We start from the raw sequence: 8,996 nt of genomic DNA on the forward strand, positions 1-8,996 counted from the left end.
TTTTATATTTTAGAAATTAAATTTATATATTATATTTACTTGTATTTCACTGCTGCTTGAGAGTTCCTATCTATATCTGTCTCTGTGGTTTCCATCCTGAAAAAAATTTTTCTTTCTAACCAGATCACATAGGCAGTGTGAGAAAGGAAGTGTAATCTCCATTTTACAGTTGGGAAAGGGGCAGATATAGAGTCTGACTGTTCTCAGGTCACATGGGATGTCTGGGAGAGACAGAAATTGAACCTAGGTATGTTGCATCTGTCCTACTGAATCATGGGGCAGTCATTTCTCAAAACAAAAGAAAATGCATTTATTTGATGTGCTCATCTTAATGCTTTCTCTTTGGATTTTTCTTGGAACATCAGGGTTTTTTCTATTTCAATTCATCTTTTTTTCTTGTCTTTAATTTCCTAGTTTGCACTGATATTTAATGTGCGATAGAATCAGATTTGCAGCTTCACTGTGTGAAGGACTGAATGAGAATGAATTTAAATAATAGTTTGAACATAATTAAACCATTGTTTCAAAGAGATTACATTTCTAGATAATCTTTATTGCCATTAATATGTAAAAGATTTAAATCTGTTTCCAGCTCTTTCATAAATGGATGCATATGCAAAAATAGATGGTATTTCAGATGTGCCTATAAGGAACAAACTTTTGTTTCTCCTGCTTACTGTATTGAAAGCAGATAATGGCTTAGACTATAGGTTTTAATAATTTTCTTTCTAAAGTATTTAGAAGTCAGTAATTTTTAATATACCATGGATATCTTGAAATTGGTGTGTCTGATCCTGGTGGATCTTCCCATGATTTCTTCCAGGAGAGCAGTTGTCTGCTTCTGTATTGGGGAATTTCTTCAGCTCTGTAAGTGCAAAGCTAGTTTTACTTTCATTGATTTTAACTTCTCCTAAGACCTGTTTTAGCCAGATCACATGAAGAAACTACCTGTCTGTATCCCAACAGCTAAGGTCAATTTACATACTTGAGAACCACAACAACTTGTCCTGTAACTGGAAAAAGTATATCAGAGAGCCACAGAAGAGTTGGAAACTTCTGGACTAAGTCAGATTTTAGTATCTGATGACGGTTTTGGAGGTTGTGATTGCTACTGGCCATGTCAAATGCTGATATTTTGTGAGCATCATTGTGGCAACTTGGCTTTGTTACCAGGCTGACATTCACTGTGCAGAATGATTTTTTAAAACCTGCTGAATTCTTAATATGAGGATGGATTTACTTGGGTTTTTCCTTATTTTATTGTAGTTGTGAGCTGGTATAATATTGTCTGTGGTTGTAGGCAACAGCAATAAAAACTGACCCAATAGTACATCAAAGAGAAGAGTTGCAGGTCAAAGACAGGTTTGGCATAGTGTTCAGGAGCTCATCTGTAGCCTTCACTTTAGACTTATCATTCTATTTTTCGAAGCTCTCTGGAGGATCTACCTGGACTCTCTCCAGGTAGGAGTAGAACCACTTTGAAGAGATGCTGAATGAGCATCAAATGACAAATTGGTGTCGCCACGAGGAGTACTGGCAGAAAGGACCTGCAGATTTACATCTTGGAGTGTTTTATGTTAAACTTTAGGGAACAATTGGAGTGGTTGGCAAAGGATCCATGTTTGTGACTATGATTCTTAAACAAGCCCAGGGTTTATACCATATTGAGTTTACCTTTGAAAAATTAGCTGTGATACGAAGGGCACATTGTTTTGCATCTATCTTAGGATTCTATTGGAAAAATGCTCCAAAATTACAACTGTCCAGGCATATGGAATAATAATTGCATGAAAATACATTTTATGCTTTTTAGCTCAGCTTTCTTGGCTGCAGTGGCTGTCTGTGCTTATTTAGTCAACAAATATATTATGAAAACAGACTATTTAATAGGAAAATAGGATGAAGGCAAGAGACCTAAATACTAAATATACTTTCTTAATCATGACTATTGAAATTCTGTACCTAAGAAAACCCTGGATGTTTTTAGTGGTGAATGTGCTTTGTTAGTGTTTAATCACAGGCTATATGGTTACATGTTACTGCTGCCTCCTTTTCTCTGTGCAGTGGGCTCTTAAAACACTGTCAAGTTCACAAGAAATGGCTAAAAATGGGCTTTTGAAATTGTGTACTCACAGTATACTTATATACAGTTATGAGACCAAGGATGTTCCTTTTATTTTGGGTTGGTTTTTTTTTTTTAGCTTCAACAGTTCGTGGAAGGTTAAGCCTTGAAATTTTGCTCCCTTTTAATTCTGATGTAGCCATGCTGTGCACTGTATCAAGGTGTTTCTCAGATCCCTTGGCTAACCATGGCTGCCACCCTGGTGGGGACCATAGAAACATCACCATTAACAGGAATTAATCAATTTTATTTGCTTATCTCTTTTTATCTGCTAATTAAAATGGCCTTTTTTAGTTCAACAGAGTACTTATGCACAAAGAATATTGATTTGTTTTGATAGGCTTAGTGAAAGACAGATGAGCTTTAGAATTACTAGTAGCTAAGAAAAGAGAATGATAGAATCCTGTGAAGTATTTCATAAAACTCAGTTCTGAGAAAGTCCATGGCTGAAGTGCTGCAGCTACACTCACCTTTTCTTTTAGTCTTCATCTAAACTAAACAGTTGTAATTATTTTCACTTCCACTATGTGTGAAAGGTTAGGGTCTGTAAGACACAAGGTGTTCTTTAGTGCATGGCATGGGCAGCACTAAAGCAGAGCTTGTCATAAAGCATAGCTGTTTCCAGTCAAACAAGCTCAAAACAGTTTGCAGCAAATAGCATGTATCACCCAACATTTTTGATTATTTTGCTTATCAAGTGAATGGATGCATTCACTAATGGAATGCATTCAAACCTTTGTGATGGTTTGAAAATAGTTTTTTTCTTGCTATTAGTTTTGCAAATAATAACCTTAGCATTTTCGGTGTGACAAGAACCATTAAATTATTAACAAAAAATGGGTTAATATGAATTTGGATTAATTGTGAATGCATGACTAAAGAGCTTATCCAACAATACGATAGCTGCATGTCTTTGAAACTCAGATCTAGTCTGAGAAACTGGAACATGAAAAAACAGTTGCACACAATTTTTGAACTGGGCTTTGTTCACATGTCAACACTTTTGATCTTCAATAGTCTTAAAGGAAAAGGAAATTTCTGTGAATATCTCTGGTCCTTGGCAGTGGAGCAAGTTTCAAATGTGATTGACAAACCATAGAACAGAACTAGCTTTTGTTTCTTCCTGGAAATCATTCTTTTCTTTCCCTTAAATATTACTTAGTGTAGAAGAGATCTAGAACTTCTTCTTCAAGAACTTCTATATTCTGTTGATTTGCAGGAGAAAGGCTTTAAGGAGATAAGGCCTTCTGATTATAAAAGTACTTCCTTGATACTTGATATATTAAGTATATCTATAAACTTGCTATGTAGCTGAGTTTTAAAAATGAAGAAGAGTCAGAGCTTGACCCTAATGTCTGATGTATCATCTGATGTGTATGAGATGTGTCCCCATGCAAAGCAAATAGCATTCTGAGCTGTAACTGGGCCACCAGTTAAATGTGTAGACCATATATTTTGGATTGTCTTCATGTGCTCTAACTCTTCTACATCAGTCAATACAAAATCTGACATTCATCATTAACTGTCTCCAAAATTAACTTTCATGATAACGTTTCCTCTGTTTTCTGTCCAAAAATATTACAGAGTCTGGGGTACACAAAAATTCCAGCCAAAGAAAGAATTCCAGCTGAGGTCAATAGTAGTACTGTTTTATATAAGAAAGTTTAACATTAGGATTTGTTGCCCATGGCACCAGGTCTTTGGGCTGATGGAAAGGTAAAATCCCTAGTGTAGAACTAAGATTGGTTTTGTGACATTAATGATACCTAAAGTTTACGTAATTCTTACGATAATTTAAAAAAGTTTAATAATAACTATGACATTAATGATACCTAAAGTTTATGTAATTCTTATGATAATTTAAAAAAGTTTAATAATAACTGTAGTGCTTTACAGAGAAATAAAACAAGCAGCATTGCTTATTAGGGAAGGACTGGAATATTGTCCAGAGAAGAACTGGGTAACCTTTAGGACTGGAGCAGTTGGGTGAAATTTGCATTTAAGGAGTGAGGAAATGTCTGATTCCAGTGATGGGTTATCACTTTGATGTGAAGACAAATCAAGGGATCTGCCTGACTCTTGCTCAGATGGTGACAGCGAGCCAGCAGCGTGATCTAGCTCTGACTAAGGCAAACATTTTTTGCGTAATATCAAGGAAGCTATTTCCAGGACAAGCCAAAGTATTGATGCATTTGCAAAAGGCAGTGTTAAACTTTGGTGTCCCAGGTACAAAAATGAGCACATGACTGGAGATTGTCCTCCCCAAGGAGACTGGGCAAGCATGGCTTATTTATCTAGGAGATGAAACTTGAGAAGAGTTTGTGGATGTATTCTATAAATACATTATGGATGTAAGAATTAGCATAGAAGAGGGAAGATGTTTAACCTGAAAGTCACAGATGACATAAGAAACTGAGTACAAATTAGCTGTAGGTAAATGTAAGCTAGAAATTAGAACACATGCAAGCCTAGGATGGGACTTTTCCTACATCACTGAGCTCAGTCTTGTCCTATGCTATTTCAAATGCTGTTTTAAAAACAGGGATGTTTTTGCCCCTACTTTCTAATTCCTATTAGAAAGTTTTCAGCACCAGAATGAATTGGATTCTGAAACTGCTGTTCACGAAATGAAGCGTGGGTACAAGGCCTGGCTGGTTTACAGTGGAAGTTGTGCCTGTGAATAGGATTGTGTGATGTGGTTAACTCTGACAACACAAAGCTGCTTCATGGCCTGGTGAGCTGTGCGAGTTCTGTGTCCCATTCCTGTTCTGTTACTCCCTCGAATTTCTGATGTCTGTTGTTTCCCTTGAGTAGGTTACTCTTTTAAGACTGTTCTTGAAAACTCCTGATAACGAGTGATGGCCACATTGCTATTTTGTGTTTGTCTCTTTGCTTGAATGTGACAACGGTCGATTAGCATAAATGGTCTGAGGAAAGTAGTTAATATACAGTAATTTGTATTCTGCTTTAATCCTTTGAATTTACCTCCTCAAAGATACATCAAAGATGAGCTTGGTTCATAAATATGTTAGAAGATAAATACGGGAGGGTGAAAGAATCCTGTTTTATGGTATTTTTAAAACTCAGAAATAAATCCTTCATAATCAGTAATTGACCTATATGGTGTGTTTTTTCCAGTTTGTTTCAGATCCTTGTGCCAGCAACCCCTGTCACCATGGTAACTGCAGCACCAGTGCTGATGGCTACTTCTGCCTCTGTAGTGAAGGCTATGAGGGAACAAACTGTGAACACTCATTTCACAGCCTTCCAGTCCCTGAACGGACAGAGTCAACGTCACCACGACAGAGCAGACCAGTCTCATCCACCTTGGAACCTGACATTGTTCTTCCTCGTTCAAGAGCAACTGTGACGTTACCGACATGGCAGCCAAAAGCAGGACAGAAAGTTGTAGATCTGAAATGGGATGAAACAGAGGTGAGAGTGTTCTGCCTAAACGAAATTCACAAAAAAACCCCTATAAAGTGTTATCATTTTGGGGTTGTCATTTGTGCATGATTTCATGGATAATCGCTGCCCTGAGTCAATGTGCTAGTAAATGCAAAAAAAACCCATTTGATGCATGTTACAAGTAATGGACTTAAGTTCACCGACATGTTGTATTAGGCATTTCTCTGAAATGGAATAATATTGTTTCTTCCAGTGATTTGTATGACACCATATCTCTGAACATCAAATAAATTTAGGAAAGTCTACAGTTAAAGCAATCCCTTTAATAAATGGTTTGCTATTTGCAGTTATAATTGAATGCTGCTTTGAAAAATACATGTTCCTGCAGTGTTATTTAAGGATTTAAAGTGGTGGTTAATATATTACACAGTGCACAACTTTAGAGATGCAATGACAGTGGTCAAAACTTCTAAATGTTCAAACTTTTAAACATTTGTTGTCTCTTACAATCTCTGACAAACTTACCTGGCAAAACTACAACTAGAAAGCACACAGCACGTGATCCTTAAGAAATGTGATCTTTGCTTTCTACAGTGTTGTACACTGCTTTATTATTAGTAGTGCTTAATTGTCTTGCATGGACTTTAGTGTCTGCAAAAAGTTATCAAAAGTATTGAACTTGACCCAGTTATGGTTAAAGTAATGATCAGCTAGTAACAAGTACTAGGGGTAATGAAAATTGTTGATGAAGAAATATTTTAATTTCTATAGGTAAAGAACTAGAATCTTTGTGACATCTTTTTCTTATTGAGAAATGACTTATAAAGTCATTTCCATTTATTCAGAGATAAATAGGTAACGTGTCAGTTGTGTCTCTTTCTGAAGAGTTTCAACGAGTTGGATTCTCCTGAGGTGTTTTCACACACTGCATAATGAGAAGGTGAACAGGCATGAGTATAATCCTGGAAGAAGTGTATTTTTCATCATTCTTTGCCAGCCCAAACAATTTTGCTCATGTTTTTACTATAACATTTATTGAATTCAATTTTTTCAAAGTAGAATCAGCCCATGTGAAATATGTGTTTGTGTTAGGACTCTCAGGTTATATCTGGGGTACAAGTATTTGTATCCCATTTCATTGGGAGTTCTGGTGCACAATGTCTCGAGCACAAAGCTTTATTTCTTGGAATTCTGTCTCCCATATCTATTATTTTACAGTAGAACATATGTCAGGCACCAAGGACAGAGTCTGGGGAGAGCATTGAGGCAGAAACGAACAATGATCTGCTCTTACTATTTAGTTTAAATGGGTTCTCATCTCTGCATGGGTGTTCCATATGTCCTGATCAATTAAGGGCATGCTCTTCCCTGTGCCAGATTTCCCTGGTGTGTCTTTCTCAATCTGCAGTCTGGTATTGTATAAGTAACATTTCTGCCTGGTTTGCATTTTGGGTAGATTTGCTAAGAATTTCAGCCAGGCTGATCATTCACAGTCAGGTATTTTAAGTGCTGAAATTCACCCTTCTGCATGTCTTCTGTTACCTGAGAAATATACAAATGTTATCAATTGCGACTATGTTATTGACACTAACATGGAAATTACTTGTTACCCTATTATGGAATCACTTGTGTTGATATGTGTTTAGTATATTGTGGTGGCTCTTGCATTTTCACAAGCTCTCTAGTGTGGCATAATGACCTTCTGTTCTTTGGAATTCAGAGAGAGATGATTATCAGCTGCTAATTAAGGCATTGTCTCTGATCGATATTAATCTGAAGAGAGTTGATTTGCCTGAGCCTCTATGTTCCAAAACCTCTTTGGTAGAGGCTTCAAGAGTAAAAGGTTAAGTGTTACTAAGGAAAATACTGCCTTTCCTCATAGCTTTAAGAACTTTGGAAAGCTTGATCCTTTCTTCCTCTCATAAAGGGGAAAAAAATAAAGTAGCTGTAGATTTTGAGTTGCAAATATGTACTGTTTTGATCTTTCTTGCAATTGAGAGGGCAACAAAGGCTGATAGTATTATGTTGCTGTTTGTTTGGTTGGGTTTTTTAATCTTCCAAGACAGTCCATTTTCCACATTATTCTATACTGACATGGGAATTGGACTAATGTTCTTTGGACCCTCAGTCTCTGAGAGAAATTTTGCTAGAATCTCTCCAAGTGAAAGCTCTCGCTGTCTTGCAAGGATGAAGTTTCTGTGGAAGCTTTTCCAGGAAGTTTTGGGAACTCAAAAAATGAACACCTGAGAGAAATAAACTGTCTAGGAGAGGCATGCTGTATGCTTACAGTTGGGCATGTTTTCTGTATTCCTTAGATACTAGGGATATATTTAGCACTGCTTGCTTGAATGAACTGTCTCCATAGTGTCTGCACCAGTAGACAACATAGACATGTCTTTGGATACAGTTTCCTTTCTTAGACAGCTCTTGATAGAAGAAATTAATCTCTTCCTGATATGCAGATTAAGGGCTAAAAGCATAGTTCATAGGCAAGGATATTCTTCTCTCTCTTGATTTCTTTAGTATAATATGAATTTATCTTTGTGCTCAGCTGTGCTCAGCTCTTTTTCCTACTTGGGGCAACTAACTTATTCCATTTGCAAGAGAGATCCAAATAACAATCCATGTTTCTCCAGTTCAATCATCTTTTGTGTTACAGTGTAGAAAAAAGATATATTAGCCAATAATAGAAGAAAAAAGAAACCATCTCATTGATTGTACTCATTTAACAGATTCAACAGAGGTGTAAAAAGTCAACTGTAAGAATAGCAATACCATGCTCTTATCTGCAACTTTTCCATAATAGATCTCAAATTCTTTTCAAAGAAAATCATCAGCAGTATTCACATTTTACAGATGGAGATGCTGAAGCACAGAACAGTAAAGTGATGTGCCAGGTGCACAGCCAGGAATTAGAATGCTGAGCACGTGAGTCCTAGTCTAACCTTCTATTTATACTGCGATTTTGTGCTCAGATTCGAGGTTTTGGAACTAATTATTAGAGGCTACTATAAACTTCTAATTCCCCTTGCAGTGGGGACAGCATTTGTTATATGTGTATCCCTAGTAAATTAGAAGCCTTTAAAAAAGGAGTATGGCTGAGTCAGGTGGAGAATCCTAAAGGGAGTGCTCTTGCTCTGCAGCAATGGAATATGCTTAAGGAATAATTCTGATTGAAACAGAGACCTTTGAATCTTGACTACTTTTTGTGTTGCTAAATGTTTATGCATTTTTTTAACCAAAGAATGCTGTGTGTGCAGAAAGAGGAACAGAATCTGAATGGAATCACAGAGGGGAGATGTATTTGAGATTGCTGAATACAGAATAGTATCATAGAATCAACCATAGAATCAATGGGGTTGGAAAAGACCTCCAAGATGATCAAGTCCAACCTTAGAAATGAGGTCTTAGGAAAGCCTTTGACATGGAAATGGGTGAAGGCAGAAGTGTATGTGCTTGCCTTTTT

General features: G+C 36.7%; 1 protein-coding gene across 1 annotated transcript in view; it reads left to right on the forward strand.

Moving 5' to 3' along the window:
• Positions 1-4,152: 4,152 nt before the first annotated feature.
• DNER (delta/notch-like EGF repeat containing) overlaps positions 4,153-8,996 on the forward strand; it is a 74,270-nt gene continuing 69,426 nt past the window's right edge. The window contains exons 1-2 of the mRNA XM_009084441.1: positions 4,153-4,266; positions 5,261-5,557. Coding sequence (XP_009082689.1) covers positions 4,153-4,266; positions 5,261-5,557 — 411 coding nt within the window. The remainder of the gene's footprint in view (positions 4,267-5,260; positions 5,558-8,996) is intronic.

This window comes from Acanthisitta chloris, unplaced genomic scaffold (assembly GCF_000695815.1).
Source record: "Acanthisitta chloris isolate BGI_N310 unplaced genomic scaffold, ASM69581v1 scaffold16391, whole genome shotgun sequence".
NCBI classification, from domain to species: domain Eukaryota; kingdom Metazoa; phylum Chordata; class Aves; order Passeriformes; family Acanthisittidae; genus Acanthisitta; species Acanthisitta chloris.